Below are 19893 nucleotides of genomic sequence, written 5' to 3'. Positions count from 1 at the left end.
GTGCTCTCTGTCCCAGCTACTCACATGTAATGATCTGGGCTGCGTGCCTCGGTTTCCATGCCATCTTTCTCGGTGCTTGCACCAACAAAAGTGTATTTTATTTATTATTTTTGAAATATATTTTTATTGATTTCAGAGAGGAAGGGAGAGGGAGAGAGAAATAGAAACATCCATGATGAAAGAGAACCATGGATCGGCTGCCTCCTGCACGCCCCCTACTGGGGATGGAGCCTGACCGGGAATCGAACCGTGACCTCCTGGGTCATAGGTTGATGCTCAACCACTGAGCCTTGCTGGCTGGGCCAAAAGCACATTTTAAAGAAGCCTGACACTGGAAAAGTCGTTTCACTGCATTGTTTCTGATCTCCTGCCTTCGTTTCACCCTTGGAGGTGGCGCCCCTCCTCCTGGGAGGAAGCAGGACATCTGACGCCTGAGTGCTGTCCCTGTTGGACCCTCCTGTCCGACTGCATCTTGTTTTCTGTTGTGTTGTTGACTCTGGGTGTCCGCCATCCAGGAGGTGAGCCTGCCTCTCTGTTTCCCTGCAGGGAAGCTTCCGGCACGCGGGGAGCGGCGCCCCGGTGACGCGGGCGGAGCTGATGACGGTGCTGTCGGGGCTGGAAGCTGTGCGCCTTCGCGGCCTGTACTTCAGCGAGACGCAGCGGCTCAGCCTGAGCGGGGTGGGGCTGGAGGAGGCCTCGGACACAGGAAGCGGGCGCCGCGCACACACCGTGGAGATGTGTGCCTGCCCCCCTGACTACACGGGTGACTCATGCCAGGTAGGAAATTCTGTCCATGCAAGTGCCCTGGGCACTCCTGGTCGCTGTCCAGCACCGGCTGGTGTGGGACGCCCGCTCCACGCACAGGTCTCGGAGGGGCTGTGGCTCCTGCCTTGCCTGGACCACCCTCAGGTATTAAGTGGAAAGAAATGCAGTGTCTCAGAACCACAGGAGAGCTGAGGAGCCCCGTGGATCCGGGGGTAACATCAGAGCTTCCCGGAGGCTGGAAGGAGCCCAGGCGCACCCGTGTCCGAGCTGCTGCGTCCCCGGTACTGACCCGGGTTCATGCTTTTCTCTAGCCCAGGCTCCCTCCCATCGCCACCCTGCAGAGCCATAGTCCAGGTACATCCCAGTCCTTCGAGGGCACATCAAGTCCCCTTTCCCACTCGCAGCAGGTCCTCGCTTGAGGCCCAGTCGACTGGTCTTGTCCTCACGTGATTAAAACATGCCCTCAGCCCGGCTGGTGTGGCCCAGTGGTTGAGCATCGACCTATGAACAGGAGGTCACGGTTTGATTCCCAGTCAGGGCATAGGCCCACGTTGTGGGCTCCATCCCCAGTGTGGGGGCGTGCGGGAGGCAGCCAATCCATGATTCTCATCATTGATATTTCTCTCTTTCCTCCCTTCCTCTCTGAAATCAATAAAAACACTGTTTTTTTAAAAAATGTGCTCTAAAATGAGAGGATTCATACCACCTCAGGCTGTAAGTCTGCTCTCTTCCTGAGCGAGGGGAAGAATCACAGTGGTTGGTACGGTTGCCAGGAAATAACTGTCCTGTGTGTCCCAGGACACCCTTCGTTTCAGCCCCTCGAGGGTGGACCGCCCCACAGGACCGGCACCTAAGAGTTCTTGTCATTTTTAATCTAAAGCGTATTGTCTGCACGTTTTCTGGGGCCTCCTGTCTCCTGCCATGTAGCCCACAGGGGCCCCCACTCCCCACCGTCCCTCTACCTCCTCTCCCGCTGCTGACGAAAATGCATCGCTCCAGGGCAGGAGTGGAGCCGGGATTATGGCCCTCCCGCCCAGGGCGTGGCCTCCGTGACTCAGCCTAAGATTTACAGCTGCTCCTGGCCAGGGCCGCCTGCCCTCCCCCCGCACGCCCGCCCGTCTGAGGCCAGGTGGGTGGAAGGTGGTGCCCGCCCCGCCTGGCAGGGATTACAGAGCGGCTGCTCTGCAGAGCGGCTCCCCCAGGCTGACTCATGGGTGCAGGTACAGGTGGGGCCTCCGCCGCAGACAGCCCGCCTCACCTGAGTCAGGCGGGCCTGGCCCCGGCAGGAAGGGCTGGTATAAGAGGCAGGGCAGAGGCTGTGTGCAGCCAGCGGACGCCCAGGGACCAGGATGCCCCCGGCTGTGAGGTGGTCGGCCTGGAGGGCGGGATGGCTGTGGATCTTCGGGGCGGCCCTGGGGCAGTGTCTGGGGTACAGTTCCCAGCAGCAAAGGGTGGCGTTTCCTCAGCCTCTCGGTCAAAGCAGCCAGCAAGCAAGTTTTGTGCAGTTCAAACCCAGCCAGGTAACGTCCCCTCTACGTTTTGGTGTGGGGCTGGGGAGGGGTCCCAGCGGTGTGGCCTCTTACCTTCCTGAGGGTGAGAGTGAGTGAAGGGGCTGGGGAGGGGTCTCAGCAGTGTGGCCTCTTAACTTCCTGAGGGTGAGAGTGAGTGAAGGGTGGGCTGGGTGGGGCCGGTGGCCTCCGGCTCCCCTGAGCTGGCGTGTTGACTGCAGGCCCAGCAGCCTGCTCTCCTGAGTTGCTAACCACAAACCCAGAAACTCGGCCCACCGGGAAGTGCCAGGCAGCTGAGAGTGTGAATACCTGTGGGATGTTACCAGCTGTGCAACACGCCCTTTGGAGAGTAACCTGAGCCTCCAGACAAAAGAGTCCGAAGCCCATAGCTTTCAAATTCTGCTGGGGAGAAAATGACCCGTAAGGGAGGCCTCAGTCAGCGAAGTCGGTGCTTTAAGAAGTTGGTGTAACACCCACCAGGCGGGCTCAGCGAGGGCATTGAGCTCGCACATTCGGTTTTCTCTCCACGTCCTGGGCGCTGCCCGGATCCTCACAGCGATGGTCCTACGGCTGCTGAATAGCCTTGGGAGCCTCCACTGTCCTTGGGCCGTGGGTGTTTATCGGAAAAGTTACCCTGAAAATGATCATTTAAGAAATGATGAGCTGCAAGCCCCTTTCCTGCAGCCACGTCTCAGGACACTCACTGGCGCTGAGAGAACGTCCTCCACGCAGTCGGAACCGCTGGACTGAGCTTTGTGTAAACTGGGTTTGTGTGCTCTGTGGGGGGATGGTCATATTTCAGGGACTGACAGATGGTTTCTCCGAGAGCCGCGTGCCCATAGCTCGGGCAGAGGGCTTGTGATTCGAATGGAGAACAGATCAGGGTGGGTGACTTCACTCTAACAGGCCGCCTGCCCGCCCCCCACTTGCCGGGCGATGTTGTTGTGAACCAGCCTGCTGTGCCTCTTTATTTGGATAATTTGTTCCCTATCGAACGTGATTGCTGTGTGTGAGGTGACGGGAGGGGATCATTACCAGGTCCTTCCCCCACGAGCCGAGGTGACTGGCTTGCAGAGGCGACCAGACCCTCGTGGGCTGAATTTCGTCCAAACGAATCTCAGTCGTGCTTTCAGCTGAAGAACATTCCTTTCATACCTCGGTTCTCCTTGGGCAAGCCCGTTCACAGCGCAGCTGAAGGAATCTCGTTTCCTGCAGCGGCTGCTGGCCCAAGCTTGGTTCCTGGCAGCTGGAGGGGAAGTGCATGGGAAGTTGGGGTCGTGATCTTGTGCGCAATGTGGAGTCGCGGGTCATTTTGGAAGAAGCTCCCGGCAGCCACGGGCATGTCCCAGACCGGGCAGTGCAGGAGGCTCTCCCTCCAGCCAATCCCCGGGCCCTGCCCCCCCCCCGCCACGTCCCGCTGCCCCCACTGACCGGGAGAGACCTTTGTGGTCACGGACGGGTCAGGATGGCCAGTCACGGCAAGGTGTCCCTTGTAGCTTCAGAGTCTGACAGACAGAGGGGCTGTTGGGAGGGGGTTGGACAAAAGACCTTTATCTTGAAAGGTTCCATTTCCTGATTCTTCGACGAGAGGGCGCCTCGGAGGCCGGGATAGGAGCGAGGGGCTGCGTTGGCTTTAGCCAGGCACCGGTTCTCTCTGCGAAGGAACGGAAGTGCCTGGAATTGGGTTTAAAGGCAGAAATCTAAGTAACGTTTAGTGGCTGGTGTAGGAATCGTTGCTTTTTATCGGGGGCATTCTTAGCTAGAATACTTCTTTAAAGTAGATGAGTTCATTAAAAAGGGTAATTCTTTCACCCGTGTGAAGAGGGATAGCTTGTGCTGCCCTGGAAAGAGACAGTACACGGGAGACGGAAATGGTCGGCGCTGTGGAACGGGAGCAGGGAGGAGGCTGCCTGAGCGGCTCTGCGCAGTCAGCCCCGATATCCCTGCGAGTTCTGTGTGGGAACCGGGCACGCTCCCCCCGGCTCCCCCTGCTGCTTGTAGCTCGAGACGGGCAGGGGCTCGATCCCACAGTCCTGCCCTGTTGTGTGGTCCCAGTGAAGACCCCTGACTCCCCTCCTCCCACACGGCCTCGCCCACCGGCCCAGCTCCGTACTTGGAGAGGGAATGCTACCAAAGGACTTGAACTTGAAGGGATTTGCTTAGCATCCTCCCCACGAAGGTCTGAGGTCCTCCTCCCCTTTGCTCCGTCCTCTGCCCCATCCCCTCGCCCTGGGAACAGCTGGCATGAGGAGAGGAAGCCGGTCCGCACCCACCCGACGAGCTTCCCTTCTCGGGATTCCCCACCCCATCCCCCCTCGGGCACAAACACACACCCTCCCCCCTGGACGCTGCCCCCCCCCCCCCCCCCCCCCCCCCCCCCCCCAGGGCCCGGGAACAAAACAGCCCCACAGACAAAAAAGAAAGCAGGGGACTGGCTGGTGCTGGAGTGAAATCCACACCCAGACCAAAGGGGAGGAGATTTAAGAAGCGAAGGCTCGACAGAACGGTCACGATCTTTGGATAATTTCCCTGTTTTGACTGAACACTTTGTTTGAAAAACAGGGCTGCAGCCCCGGATACTATCGGGACTACAAAGGCTTGCACACCGGGCGGTGTGTGCCCTGCAATTGCAACGGACACTCGACTCGGTGCCAGGACGGCTCTGGGACGTGCATCGTGAGTACATGGGCGCGGTGACGCTGCCAGCCGGTGGTCTGTCCTTACCCTCTCCCCCCACCCCACCCCCCGACAGACCTGGGACATCCACTGTCACGTCCTGCACCCCAGCAGACGGGCTGTGCACGTGCAGGAGGCCCGAGAGATGAGTCCGAAGGCCCTTACCCCTCAGCCTCCTCCACTTTAACTCGGGCCACCAGAGAGCACCCATCCGCACGGTCAATTTACACCTTAGCTCCTAAACCTCTGCTTCATTAGTGATTTTTTAAATATAGTTTTATTGATTTCAGAGAGAGGAAGGGAGAGGGAGGATTCGTGTGCATGTATGCATAACCCTCGGGCACAGACAGTAGGGTGGTGAGGGCCTGGGGCAGGGCAGGCTAGAAGGGGTCAATGGGGAGAAGGGGACATCTGTAATACGCTCAACAATAAGACTGAAAAAGAGCCGAAACCGGTTTGGCTCGGTGGCTAGAGCGTCGGCCTGTGGACTCAAGGGTCCCAGGTTCGATTCCGGTCAGGGGCATGTGCCTTGGTTGCGGGCGCATCCCCAGTGGGGGGTGTGCAGGAGGCAGCTGATCGATGTTTCTCTCTCATCGATGTTTCTAACTCTCTATCCCTCTCCCTTCCTCTCTGTAAAAAATCAATAAAATATAAAAAAAAAAAAAGACTGAAAAAGAAAAAGAAACATCAATGATGAGAAGAAATCATTGGTCAGCTGCCGCCTGCACGCCCCACACTGGGGATCAAGCCTGCACCCAGGCACATGCCCTGACCTGGAATCGAACCGTGACCTCCTGGTTCATAGGTCGACGCTCAACCACTGAGCCACGCCGGCCAGGCCATTAAATGATATGAATGGGAGGGTCCTGGACTTAACTCTTACAAGGACCTCATAAATCGGAGTCTCCCCGGGGGCTCCTGTTTTGTGGGGCAGCAGGAGGCTGTGGAGGGCGTGTGGTAGCCGGCAGAGGAGAGCAGCGCAGGAAGGAGTCCGGGGAGAAGGAGATGTAAGTCAGCACAGCCCTCCAGGGCTGACGCAAGTGGGAGCAGGGGCACACAGGCGAGCGGTCCCTGCCATCCGGGGCTCATCCACCGGAAAACAGTCTCTGGAATATTTTAGAAAGTTCTCCCGCAGACAGTAGATTCTCAGGGACCTTTTCCTGTGTCTTTTTATTCTGCTGACTTCTTCTCTTCATCGGAGTTCCTCTCCCTGGGAACCGAGCCCCCACCACCCCAGTTAGGAGAGTAGACAGTTCCAGGGAGGGAGAGGGAGAGAGAACCCGCAGGACAGAGCCCCCGAGGCTGTGCGGTGTGGAGAGGCGTTGTCTGGCAGGGATCTCCTTCCCGCTGAGGGTGCAACTCGAGTGTTTCAGCCGAGTGAGCTCCCAGCCGTTCTGAGCCGAGTCACAGAGCCCGAGTCCTGGGACGGCTTTCCCTGCAGGGCGGGGCGGGGCGGGGCGGTAAGGAGCCGGAGAGAACAGGCGAGGACTTCCACTTTGGGCTCAAAAAAATAAAGACGTTGGAAAAGACCCCTTCCCAGCTCCTGTCTAACCGTTTATGTGGCTGGTGTGTTGTGTGACACGGGTAGGTGCCTTCGTGGAGTGTAAGGGTTTATCTTGTCCCTGAATCGTTGGGAGATGTTGAGGCTGCTTCATAAAAGCCGCCAAAGCAAAGGGAGTTTCCATCATCCCTTCACCTGGTGAGAGGGTCACTAGTGAGAGGCGTCATTCACACGTTTAACCAAACAGGACCTCCCTTCCCGCCCCCTCTCTTTGTGGCCCTGCCTGCACGTGTCCCTAATGCCCGTGTGGCCTCAGAGGCGACTCACCCAGGAAACGCTGCCCGAGCATTCACTCCTGTGGGCGGGGCCGAGCTCAGTGCTGAGGTTAAAGCCCTGACATAACCCCCACCCTCACGGCTTGCTGTCTAGTGCAGAATGTGTGGGCGCACACACACACAATCACCTGTATACACACATGCACACATGTCTATGCACTCTCACATGTGCACACTCACGTGCACGTACACCCCACATGCATGTGCACACACCACTCACACCTGTGCACATGCATACACATGAACACACATACTCATGAATGCACAGGCATGTGCACACATGCACTGCCCATTCATAAACATGCACACTCGCATGCATGTGCACACATGTGCGCACACATGGAGATACTCGCATACATGTGCACTCATACACACACTCTGACACATGTACACACTCACAAGCATGCACATACACTCCCCCCTTGCCCTTCACCCTCCAGAGTGCCAATCGCCTCACGTGACCCACACACGCAGCTCCGCTCCTGCAAGCAGAGGTCTGTGCTCTGGTCCTTGTACCGGGAATGCCTCCCTCACTTTCCACCCTGTCCTCCTCACCTCTCCTCTCCTCTCCTCCGTGCAGGAGGCGTCGTCGCCCCAGAGGCCCTTCTCGAGGCTCCCTGCCTCGTGGATGCCGGCACGCCTTCGCCTTCATCCTTTTCACGTGCATGAGTGTGTCTACTCACAGGGCTCTACTGCCCGAGTCGGGCACCAACCCATTTCTGCATCCCTGTGCCAGCGTCGCTGAGCATAGAGCACGCGCCCTGCAGATGTCGGTGTCAGATGGAGCTCGGCTGCCCAGGGCATGGGGGTGGATGTGGGTCATTCATGCACTCACATTCACTGACTCGCAGAGACACAGGGTGTCCGACAGGCTGCTGCCTCAGGTTCGAAGGACAAAGTCGAGGCTAGATGCTCTCAACCGAGGGCGAGCAGTGTGTTGGCTGCTTAGGGGACTCACGCAGGCTCTGACCCCTCCCGGAACCCTGCCCTGCCCGGGGAGGCCCGGCGCTCGGGGTTTCTAGGAGCACACAGATGGCCTCTGCAAGGCTTGCTCCTCTGTGTTCTGGTTCCTCAAGGGTTTTCAGGCAGAGCTAAGTAGTTGCAGGATTAAAATCTATCCGTTCGGGCATTCTCCTTCACCATTGTCATTGGGCCCGACCGGGGTGGCTCAGTGGTGAGCGTCAACCCATGAGCCAGGAGGTCACGGTTCGATTCCTGGTCAGGGCACATGCCCGGGTTGTGGGCTCCATCCCAGTCGTGCAGGAGGTAGTCGATCCATGATTCTCTCTCATCATTGATGTTTCTGTCTCTCTCTCCCTCTCCTGTCCTCTCTGAAATCAATATATATATATATGTATATGTTTTTAAATTGTCATTTGGAGTTATAAAAGAAAGGAACTAACGTAGAAAAGGAAATAATTCAAAAGATGGGTGTTTTCTGAGGGAGTGGGGGCCACCAGGCAAAACAGAGGGGGCGGCGCTCGATGCCTCACTGACACCCCTGAACGCTGTGGGTCCCACACTGTGGTGCGTTGGTTCCCAGCGTCCGTGCCTGCGGGAACCCCACACGGCAGGACATTGGGAAGGAGGGACGGTCAGGACAGGGGTGGGCTTCGGTGAGGATCAGATGTTCACGTGTGAGCAGCAGCCTCGGTAGAGACCCCCCTCCCCCACCCCCTCGTTCTCTGATGTGCTCACTGGTCCCTGGCGTCTTCACAGGTTTACACCTGGGAAGAGGCGGGAAGAGTGTTAGCATCTCAGTGGGCTGTGTGACTCGGTTACTTAAGGTTTGTGAAGGGGAGGCCTGTGTGGTCGGAGGACAGTCACACCCCTCAGCGGGGCCGCTCCCACTCAGGAGGGACACCTGCTTTTCCCACCCCAACCTCACACCATGGCGCTTCCTACTCAGCGCTCCTCTGCCTACAGAGGTGACATAGATAAGCAAATGTTCTATCCTACCTAATAAAATGGTAATATGTAAATTACCATCACTCCGCTATGCCCACGATTGGGCCAGCAGGAGGCGCAGGGGGTGGGACTCGGGGTGGCCGGGGTAGCCGATTGGGCCAGCGGGACGCTGAGCTTGCGTCGCTGGCGGCGGGGCGAGCTCAGCGTCTGCACCATGGCTGTGCTGCGGAACAGAAGGGGCCTCTGGGCAGCGAGCTCACGTCCCGCCGCGGACCATCAAAAGCGGGGGAGCTGGGTGCCTGGTGCACCAGCGGACAGGCACCCAGCTCCCCCGTGATCGAAAGCGAAAGCGTGTAGGGGCCCCTACACGTGCATGATTCAGTCATGCACTGGGCCTCTAGTTTATTTTATGTTTTGGTTAATCCTCAACTGAGGATTTTTTTTATTGATTTTTAGAAAGAGTGGAGAGGGAGAGACAGAGACAGAGAGAAACATCGATGTGAGAGAGACACATCGATTGGTTGCCTCCTGCATACACCCCGAGGGCCTGGGAACCTGCAACCAAGGTCCGTGCCCTTGATGGGAATCGAACCCGGGACCCTTCGGTCCACTGGCCAACGCTCTATCCACTGAGCCAAACCGACTAGGGCCATGAGCAAAAGTTGTAGATTGTACTTATTCCAGGCTAACCGCGTAGCTTCAAATTATCCAACGCCCACCGTGAGAAGCGTCCGCCAGGCTGTCTGTGCGTTGAGATCTTATTCCTAGAATGAAGCGAAGAGGGTTATACTGGGCTAGACCCCCACGCACTGAGCAGAGCGGACCACGCTCAGCAGCCTCGGTGGGCTGCCCAGTCACAAAGCCATGTCATTCTAGCACTCGGTGGAAGGACAGCCTTCATTAGATGCTGCCTTTTGCATGAAAACAGATACACACACACACACACACGCACACGCACACACACACACACACACACACAGATAAAATTAGCGTCATGCTTCTTTGAGACATTGGAGCTACAGAGTGCTTTCGCCAGACAGCGATGCCCCTTTTTGTTGTTTTAATAAATGTCGTGTGTTAGAAACTTCCTTCCGTGTTATTGCTCTTCAGTAAATCTTTGCGAGTTATGAAGCCAAAGCAAGTACATTTTCCTAGAAGCCTTTCTAAGGGGCAGAGGGGAGGCATTTACGTTCACTGAGGCCCTATTATACTTACCCCTCTAATGTACTTTTACTTTTTTAATATCTATTTTTATTGATTTCAGAGAGGAAGGGAGAGGGGGAGAGAGAGAGAAGCATCAATGATGAGAGAGAATCATGGATCTGCTGCCTCCTGCATACCCCGCCCTGGGGATCAAGCCTGCAACCCGGGCACGTGCCCTGACTGGGAATTGAACCCTGACCTCCTGGTTCATAGGTCAATAATGCTCAACCACTGAGCCACGCCAGTTGGGCAGCTCTATTGTATTTTAGAAATCCAGCAAGCAGGGAAAGTAGGTATTATTCTAGCCCCACACAGTGGGGCTGCACATTTTAAGAAAACTGGAGTTGTATGTAAATCACACCGCAGTAAAGGTGACTTATGGAACGCGCTGAGGCTCAGGGAGGGACGGAACTTAGTCGAGATCCCACAGCCACACTGTGGGCCTGGACCAGCCAGACTCCCCACCTCACCCCAGCACCAACAGTGACAGGACAGACGGGAACGCTGAGGTTAGCGCCAGTGCCAGCGCCCTGCGGAGACGGAGGGCGGGTTACATCGTGAGCGAGGAGGGTGGCGTGGTCTCCACAGCCCATGTGATCGATCGGCTGCGCTTAACTGTGCCGTTTGTCTGTCCCCAGAACTGCCAGCACCACACGGCCGGCGAGCACTGCGAGCGCTGCCAGGACGGTTACTACGGCAACGCCATCCAGGGGCCCTGCAGCGCCTGCCCGTGCCCTCACACCAACAGGTACCGGGCGCTTTCCATCGTCCACAGGGACAGGCGTGCTGGGGGGAAGGGGGACGTGGTGCTGCGTGGGGGGATGGAAAGGTTCTGCCACTGAGTGTGTGATGGCGGCACAGTCCTGTGGCGACACTGACAGCCAGGAGTGGTACGTTGACCTGGGCCCCTGGTCGGCAAACCGCGGCTCGCGAGCCACATGCGGCTCTTTGGCCTCTTGAGTTTTTAGCAAAGGCCAGCTTAGGAGTACCCTAACTAAGTTAATAACAATGTACCTACCTATATAGTTTAAGTTTTAAACATTTGGCTCTCAAAAGAAATTTCAATCGTTGTACTATTGATATTTGGCTCGGTTGACTAATGAGTTTGCCGACCACTGACCTGGGCCACTGCGTGCTCGGTGAAGTCTCTCAATAAAGCAGTCGCGTAAAAAAAGAACAAACAAAACGTGCAAAACAGAAAACAAAACAACGTCTCTGCGAGCGTACACTCAGGGTTTTTCCTTTTCCTCTCTCCTTTCGCTGTTTGTTCAGCGACTGACACGTATTTATTTATTTACTTACTAGAGGCCCAGTGCACCAATTCCTGCACAGGTGGGGTCCCTCAACCTGGCTGGCTGGCTGCAGGGAGGGACTGTGGGAAGTTGGCTGTCCTTGGGAGGTTGGCCGTGGGAGTGCACTGACCACCGAGGGGCAGCTCCTGCGTTGAGCGTCTGCCCCCTGGTGGTCAGTGCGCGTCATAGCTACCGGCTAGTTGTCCAGTAGTAACAGTCGCTTAGGCTTTTATATATATAGATATTTTTATTGATTTCAGAGAGGAAGGGAGAGGGAGAGAGAGAGAAAAACATCAATGCTGAGAGAAAATCATTGATCAGCTGCCTCCTGCACGCCTCCTCCTGGGGATTGAGCCTACAACCTGGGCCTGTGCCCTTGACCAGAATGGAACCTGGGACCCTTTAGTCCACAGGCTGACGCTCTATCCACGGAGCCACACTGTGGGGCTGCACAGTATTTCTTGAGCACCCAGTACTTTGTCTAGGTGCTGGGGGACCTGCAGTCGAGGAGACCCACATAGCGCTCTCACGCAGCTGTACCTGGAGAAGGTGCGGGGGGGAGTTGTCGCACTCGGTAAACACGCACAAATGAGTGAGAGGTGCGTTTGGACGGGCTTATGCAGCTGGTGCGAGGGTGCGGCTGGTGGTGCGCGCAGGCCTTCACAGGGGGCTAGGAGGGTTTCTGGAGTCGGTGGGCAGGGACCAGTGAGTGCTGAGCTGGAGTAGCCACGACCGTATCTTAGCAGCTCGGGTCCCAGGCAGGGAAGCCACAGGACCGTCTGACCCTCAGCGTGGTGTGCTCTGGGCTGTCACTCGGATCCGCTGTGGCCCAGGGGTTATGTAGGCAGAAAGCCGCTGGGCGCCCGGTCACGTTCTTGCTCATGGTGCATGTCCACTGTGGGTCCATGGGAAACTAGCACAGTTACTAAGAGAAGCAATAAAATCAGGACGAGCCCACCTCTGGGGCTCAGGGTTTGAGCGTCGACCTATGAACCAGGAGGTCATGGTTCAGTTCCTGGTCAGGGCACCTGCCCAGGTTGCAGGTTCGATCTCCAGTGTGGGCCGTGCAGGAGGCAGCCAACCCATGATTCTCTCTCATGATTTAAAAAAACTTTCAAAAACTTTATTTTTTAAATATATTTTTGATTGTTGATAGGATTACAGATGTCTCCCATTTCCCCCCCTTTTTTATCCACTTCCTCCCAGCCCCTACCCCCCCCCCCCCCAGGTCCTCACCACCCCATTGCCTGTGAGTGTGTGAGTTCTTCAGTTTATCTCTTCTTGTTCCCCCACCCCGCATGGAGGTGTGTCAGTCGTTCCATGCCTCCCTGCTTCGGGTCTTATTTCTCTCATCTTCTCTCTCTCTCTCTCTCTCCCTTCCTCTCTGAAATCAGTAGAAATATTTTTAATTAAAAGTAGGTCAGGAAGGTACGGAGAAAGGGCCAGCAGGACCAGGCCCTGGGACAGTGTGGACCCCAGGCTGAGGGTACCCGCCAAGTAGCAGAGAGCCAGCCCGTCTTCACCGCAGAGAAGCCGCTGGCCCCGGTGCCTTTCCTGTGGGAAGGCTCCCCACATGGCTGGCTGTGGCCTGCGTGCTCTGCGAGCCTGCCCGGTCCTGCCGCTGAGCAGCAGGGAGATCCGTCCCCTCCCGCCACTCCGCCCAGACGTGTTGGAGCAGAGGCTGGAGGGGTGGAGGCAGCGGGTTCCCGGGCGATGGAGGAAGCTTTCATCTTCCGCGATGTAGAGTGCATCGCTCATCAGGCTGCGCTCCTGCAGCGGAAGGCACACGCAGTCCTCAGCTGCCGACGGCCCGGCCTTATCCAATCTCCTTCCAGCAGGATCGGTGCCGCTGCGGATTTCTGACTGCCCCTTGGAGCTGTGGCTCTCTCACTGCCCTGCCAAGAGAGGTTCCCAAAGAAGATTTTTGTTGTTATTGCTAGAGGCCCGATGCACAAAATTCGCGCAATGGGCTCGGCCCTCATAGCCAAGGCTTCATCCGGAAGGTCATCTGGAAGGAAGTCCAAAGGTCGTTTGGCTATGCGGTCTAATTAGCATATTACTCTTTTATTATTATAGATTATTTTTTTTACCAGCAAATGGCAAATGGAGTCATTTCCCTCAGATTTACACAGCGCAATGTTCAAAGCACAGTCAGTCATTTCACAAGGGATTTTTTTCATGATCTTTTCACTTTTTTTTTTTTAAGCTTTTCAGCTCGGCCGGCGTGGCTCAGTGGTTGAATGTTGACCTATGAACCAGGAGGTCATAGTTCAATTCCCGGTCAGGGCAAAGGCCAGGGTGGGGGCTCCATCCCCAGTGGGGGGCATGCAGGAGGCAGCTGATCAGTGATTCTCTCTCATCACTGATGTTTCTCTCACCTCCTCTTCTTTCCTCTCAGAAATCAAGAAAATAGATACACATTTTACTGTACACACACACACACATGCACCTCTACATCCCACAGCCCTAGCTTTAGAGCTAAAAGAAGGGAAATCAGAATTCCAAGGGGCCCCACCTCCTGCCTCGGTGCCCTGGGCCCCGGACGGCCCCTCCACCGCTCTCTCCCAGAAGGCCGTGTGCTGATGTGGAAGAACTAGAATGCACACGGAGAAGTTTTCCTAAAGAACCAGAATCTGTGTTCTTTCTGCCCAGACTTGTCTGATGCCTGCCTCGTTATTTCTGGGAAAATGCTGTTGTAATCGTCTCGGCCACAGCAAGCTGCTCTGCTCGTCTTGGGGGAAGGAATTCAGGCCAAAAACAGCAAAACAAACACCTTTGGTCCCTATTCACCGAAATGTGCCCGATGGCGGCTGAACTAATCCCTCATTATCTCTGCACGTCTCCGCGGGAGACACGTTCTCCAGCAAAGCAGCAGCCCCTTGGTCCCCGTGTCGCTGCACGCAAGGCGGCTCCTTGGGTCAAAAATAATGAGCTCCAAGCCCATCGATGCCGTTCTCACCGGCCTTTGTTCTGTCTCCTTCAAGCTTCGCCACGGGCTGCGTCGTGACGGGGAGCAGCGTGCAGTGTTCCTGCAAACCCGGCTACACGGGAGCGCAGTGCGAAAGGTGGGTGCTGCCTCTGCCCTCCCCCCCCCCCGGCCTGCAGGAGGGGGGGACCTGCAGGTGGGGGGCCCCGACAGGTGGGGGGCCCTGCAGGCCGCTGCAGGCACCTGGCTGTGGGCGGAGCTCTGCCCAGTCCCAACTCAGAGCTGGGTGGGGCTGTGGTTTCCCTGAGGTTGGAAAAAGGTCTTGGGAAAAATACAAGACGCTCACTTAGCACATCATTAACTTCCTTCCCTCTCCTGTGTGTACAGGGTTCAGAAACGTGAGCATTAGGTCCAGTATGCCATAGTCCTGTGTGCTCCCTCACATGCACCCCTATACACTCCTTCCCCCTGCACACCCCTACATAGTCCTTCCCTCCATGTTCCCATATACCTCTTCCCCTCCACATCCCAGCATCCTCCTCCCATACACATCCCTACATCCCCCCACCTCCATCTAAGTTCATCCCTACACCTCTGCCCCTCCATTGCACACGCTACCCCACACACATCCCTACTTGCCTGTACACACACACAAGCTCTACATACTCCAACATGCACACACATCCCCATAGCCCTAGACACTCCTATACACACATGCACACACACACGCACACGCTCCTCTACATCCCCACAGCCCTAGACACTCCTACACATACATGCACACGCACATGCACACACACCTCTACATCCCCACAGCCCTAGACACTCCTACACACACATGCGCGCGTGCGCACACACACACACACACGCACACATGCACCTCTACATCCCCATGCAGTACTTTAGGGTTAGCTACTACACACAGGGCACGGCCGAGTACTGTGAGGGCAGCGGAAGGCACTTACAAGCTGGCTGGGAAGAGAGCACACACGTATTTGGAAAAGTAACCGTGTAACAACCGCATCATACTGACACAGTGCTTTTAACTTTAAAATGACTTTACCTTAAAACCAATACATATTTATTATAAAAGTGATGTGATGCGGGTGAGCAGGGAACTGAGGAGGCCCACCACACCCTCCCTGGCCCTCTATCCACACGCGGCGACTGACAGTCCTCCTCACGCCAATCCTCCCTCAGAAAACCATGGAGAAGAGCCGTTGTCTGTGCTCACAGCCTTTCTGCAGACACAGGCTTTCTTGAAAGCAATCGTAGATCCTCTTTTCCTTCTGTTTTGACTTGTTTTCTCACCTAATAGTATGTTAGCAGTACCTTCCCATGTCAGCGAGGACTCAGTGGTAATACCTTCCCATGTCAGCGAGGACTCAGTGGTAATACCTTCCCGTGTCAGCGAGGACTCAGTGGTAATACCTTCCCGTGTCAGCGAGGACTCAGTGGTAATACCTTCCCATGTCAGCGAGGACTCAGTGGTAATACCTTCCCGTGTCAGCGAGGACTCAGTGGTAATACCTTCCCGTGTCAGCGAGGACTCAGTGGTAATACCTTCCCGTGTCAGCGAGGACTCACTGGTAATACCTTCCCGTGTCGGCGAGGACTCAGTGGTAATACCTTCCCGTGTCAGTGAGGACTCAGTGGTAATACCTTCCCGTGTCAGCGAGGACTCAGTGGTAATACCTTCCCGTGTCAGCGAGGACTCAGTGGTAATACCTTCCCGTGTCAGCGAGGACTCAGTGGTAATAACTTCCCATGTCAGCGAGGACTCAGTGGTAATACCTTCCCGTGTCGGCGAGGACTCACTGGTAATACCTTCCCGTGTCAGCGAGGACTCACTGGTAATACCTTCCCGTGTCAGCGAGGACTCAGTGGTAATACCTTCCCGTGTCAGCGAGGACTCAGTGGTAATACCTTCCCATGTCAGCGAGGACTCACTGGTAATACCTTCCCGTGTCAGCGAGGACTCAGTGGTAATACCTTCCCGTGTCAGCAAGAACTCAGTGGTAATACCTTCCCGTGTCAGCGAGGACTCAGTGGTAATACCTTCCCGTGTCAGCGAGGACTCAGTGGTAATACCTTCCCGTGTCAGCGAGGACTCACTGGTAATACCTTCCCGTGTCAGCGAGGACTCAGTGGTAATACCTTCCCGTGTCAGCGAGGACTCACTGGTAATACCTTCCCGTGTCAGCGAGGACTCAGTGGTAATACCTTCCTGTGTTAGCGAGGACTCAGTGGTAATACCTTCCCGTGTCAGCGAGGACTCACTGGTAATACCTTCCCGTGTCAGCGAGGACTCAGTGGTAATACCTTCCCGTGTCAGCGAGGACTCAGTGGTAATACCTTCCCGTGTCAGCGAGGACTCAGTGGTAATACCTTCCCGTGTCAGCGAGGACTCACTGGTAATACCTTCCCATGTCAGCGAGGACTCAGTGGTAATACCTTCCCGTGTCAGCGAGGACTCACTGGTAATACCTTCCCATGTCAGCGAGGACTCACTGGTAATACCTTCCCGTGTCAGCGAGGACTCAGTGGTAATACCTTCCCGTGTCAGCGAGGACTCAGTGGTAATACCTTCCCATGTCAGCGAGGACTCACTGGTAATACCTTCCCGTGTCAGCGAGGACTCAGTGTAATACCTTCCCGTGTCAGCGAGGACTCACTGGTAATACCTTCCCGTGTCAGCGAGGACTCAGTGGTAATACCTTCCTGTGTCAGCGAGGACTCAGTGGTAATACCTTCCCGTGTCAGCGAGGACTCAGTGGTAATACCTTCCCGTGTCAGCGAGGACTCACTGGTAATACCTTCACATGTCAGCGAGGACTCAGTAGTAATACCTTCCCGTGTCAGCGAGGACTCAGTGGTAATGCCTTCCCATGTCAGCGAGGACTCAGTGGTAATACCTTCCTGTGTCAGGAAGTATTCGTGATAATAGCGTGTCTGGCTCCTTGAGCATGTTGTTCACCTGCCGTCCGGCGATAGGGGTCCCTGAGGGCTCTCCCTCCTGGGGGTCCAGGAGGAAGGCAGCCGTCTCCGCCTGCACCCCATTCTCACATTCTCATTCGAGCCATCGCTCCTCTGTGCCGAGACACGCTTTCCTGAAAACCCTCTCAGCCGTCCTCTGATGGGGCCACAGCCAGGCGGGGCTGGAGCGGGAAGTGGAGAGAGCAGTGCTGAGCTCTGTGTGTTTCTCCCTGTTTCCGCACTTTGCACAGGTGTGCGCCAGGATACTTCGGGAATCCCCAGAAGTTGGGAGGTGGCTGCCAGCCTTGCAGTTGTGGTAACAACGGCCATTTGGGCAGCTGTGACCCCCGGACCGGAGGTAAGATCCACTCAGGCCTCTGCTACTGCCTGTATCCGGCCGGTGAAAGGAGCCGGGGAGGAACCCAAGTCAGCATTTCCAGGAAGCTAGGGCCCCGCTAACACCCTGCCCCTTTATTTCGACACCCGGTGGGATGCTCATGCGGCATCTTCTTTCTGCTTTGGGGGTAACTTACTTCCAGTAGGTTGCTGTGAGTAAATTGTTTTTAAATGCAGCTTTTAAAAATGTATTGATTTCAGAGAGAGAGGAAGAGAGAGAAATACCCATTTGTTTACCCACTTATTTATACATTCATTGGTTGCTTCTTGTATATACCCTGACCAGGGATCGAAAAAAGTAAATTGTTTCCATCTCATTTTTTACATTTTTATTTCATTCTCCCTCTCTATGCCCTCCTCCACCTCCACCCCCCCCCCCCCCCGTGCCCCCGCAATCACCACCCTTGTCCATGTCCACGAGTTACAGCCAAACAACCTCGGTTCTGATGGCTTTGCTAAGACCTCCGTTTCACGAGTTGTAGTCACATCGCGTTCTGTGTGTGGAGTAGTCAGGTGCTTTCTCTAGGGCCATCCTGTTCTCGGAGCAGGCGTCTACGGGTGGGTTACTTACGAGGACAAAGTGGCCACTGGGAACGAGCCTGGTTCCTAGGAAGGACGTGGAAGAAGAGGGAAGGCCGCCCTCGTCCTTGTCTGATTTCCCAGGAAAGGCCCCTGAGATAGGGTGACAGGGAGGAGGCGGGAGGAAGGCTATTTAAGGTCAAATCCAGCCTCTGCCAACCAAGAGCTGTGTGACCTTGGGCAAGTGACCTGACTTCTCCAAGCCTCTGTTTCATCATTTGCAAACCCCGAGATCCAGTCTCTCATCCGATAGTTACAGACCAGACCTTGGATGCGTGCATTTGACCTGTCCCAGGACTATTCCCCGGGGGATGCAGAGTCAATGGATCATTGTCCGTCTAGAACGAGTGCCATTTCCACGCCTCAGGGCCGCGTCCTTGCGTCCTTGTGTTCACAAAACGCCCTGGAACGGGGTTGGGAGGAATGTCTGCAGGTGTATGTATAGGAGGCTGTCAAATGAAGAGGATGCCACATTAACGATGAGTTTAATTTGTAAGAAGAGGTGATGTTTATGGAGAAGAAACTGAGGATAAAACCAGGGGCCAAAGAGCAGTTCCTACAGCAAGGTGGCGGGAGACGGTGGGTGAGGGAGGGAGCGGGCAGAGCCGGCGGCAGCGGGTGGGGGGAGACTGGAACCTTGCAAACTAGCTCTCCCTCCGGAAAGCCGCGTCAGAAAGCAGGTGAGGAGTGCGCCAGTGACACGTCTCCTTTGGTCACCCCTCAGACTGCCTCAGCCAAGAGCCCAGCGACGGCGGCGCTGGCGAGGAATGTGATGGTGAGTGAAGAAAGCGCCCTCCCAGCCGTGCGTTCTTTCCCGGGATACGTGAGCCCCCGTCGGGACAGTGTCCAGTCTGGGGAAGCACAGGGGAGAGGGTGGCAGGAGGGCTATTTAAGGTCAAGTCCAGCCTCCTCCGGCAGCTGTGTGACCTTGGGCAGGTGACCTGACTTCAAGCCTCCCTTTCATCGTTTGCAAAATGGACATAATAACTGGGTCGACCTCCTTAGGGTTGTTGGGGAAACTCTTCTAAATCTCTTACCTCAGCCTGGTAAACAGCAATAAGTAACGAAATGTCGTTTCCTCATATAAAATAAGCAGTAGTTTACACAGACTCGCCATTTTTCTTTCTTTCCCGTTTTATTGAGATATAATTAATACAACATTGTATTAGTTTAAGGTGTACAACACACACACACACACACACAGTAAAATTATCACAAGAAGTTTAGTTAACATCCATCATCTTACATAGAAATTTGTTTCTTGTGATGAAAACCTGTACTCTTCTAGCAACTTTCAAATATGCGATAGAGTATCATTAACTCTAGTCTTAGGTCCCAGGACTCCGTATCTCATAACTGGGTGTTTGTGCCTTTACCACCTTCACCCCCGCACCCCACTTCTTTCTGAGATGCAGCCTCCTAGAGGCCTCCCCTTTCAGAGTCTGCGTCCCCCCAGAGGTCCAGGGCTGTGGTGTTTGCCAGTTGATTCGGGGCCCGTTAACGGCTGTGGAGCCCGCGGGCCCTGTTAGCGGGCCTGCGGCCCAGCCTCAGAACACGTGCCTTTGGTTGTGGCCCCGCAGACTGTGACAGCTGCGTGGTGACCCTCCTGAACGACCTGGCCGCCCTGGAGGACGAGCTCCGCCTCGTCAAGTCGCAGCTGCAGGGGCTGAGCGCCAGTGCCGGCACGCGGCAGCAGATGGAGCTCCTGGAGACCCAGACCGAGGCCCTGCGGGTGAGCAGCCTGGGCCCGGCCACGCTGGCCCGTGAGATCCGGTCGGGCAGATGCTCGTGAGTGACGGTCCTCACGCAGGAAAGGAGGCTCGGCTTC

At 55.8% G+C, this 19893-nt stretch overlaps 1 protein-coding gene across 6 annotated transcripts in view; it reads left to right on the top strand.

Annotated features, from left to right (window-relative positions):
• The window catches only part of LAMA3 (laminin subunit alpha 3), a 156303-nt gene that overhangs the window by 99488 nt on the left and 36922 nt on the right, over positions 1 to 19893 (top strand). For 5 of the 6 annotated variants that reach the window (XM_054723727.1, XM_054723728.1, XM_054723726.1 and 2 more), the window contains 7 exons: positions 547 to 777; positions 4836 to 4949; positions 10535 to 10644; positions 14173 to 14253; positions 17342 to 17448; positions 18790 to 18840; positions 19646 to 19797. In XM_054723727.1, the coding sequence (XP_054579702.1) occupies positions 547 to 777; positions 4836 to 4949; positions 10535 to 10644; positions 14173 to 14253; positions 17342 to 17448; positions 18790 to 18840; positions 19646 to 19797 (846 nt within the window). Of the gene's footprint in view, positions 1 to 546; positions 778 to 2074; positions 2286 to 4835; positions 4950 to 10534; positions 10645 to 14172; positions 14254 to 17341; positions 17449 to 18789; positions 18841 to 19645; positions 19798 to 19893 lie in introns of those variants that run through there. The other variant, XM_054723729.1, reaches the window with a different exon arrangement.

This window comes from Eptesicus fuscus, chromosome 12 (genome assembly GCF_027574615.1).
Source record: "Eptesicus fuscus isolate TK198812 chromosome 12, DD_ASM_mEF_20220401, whole genome shotgun sequence".
Lineage (NCBI taxonomy): Eukaryota > Metazoa > Chordata > Mammalia > Chiroptera > Vespertilionidae > Eptesicus > Eptesicus fuscus.
The sequence above is the reverse complement of the archived record's forward strand: the minus strand, read 5'-3'. Positions and strand labels throughout refer to the sequence as shown.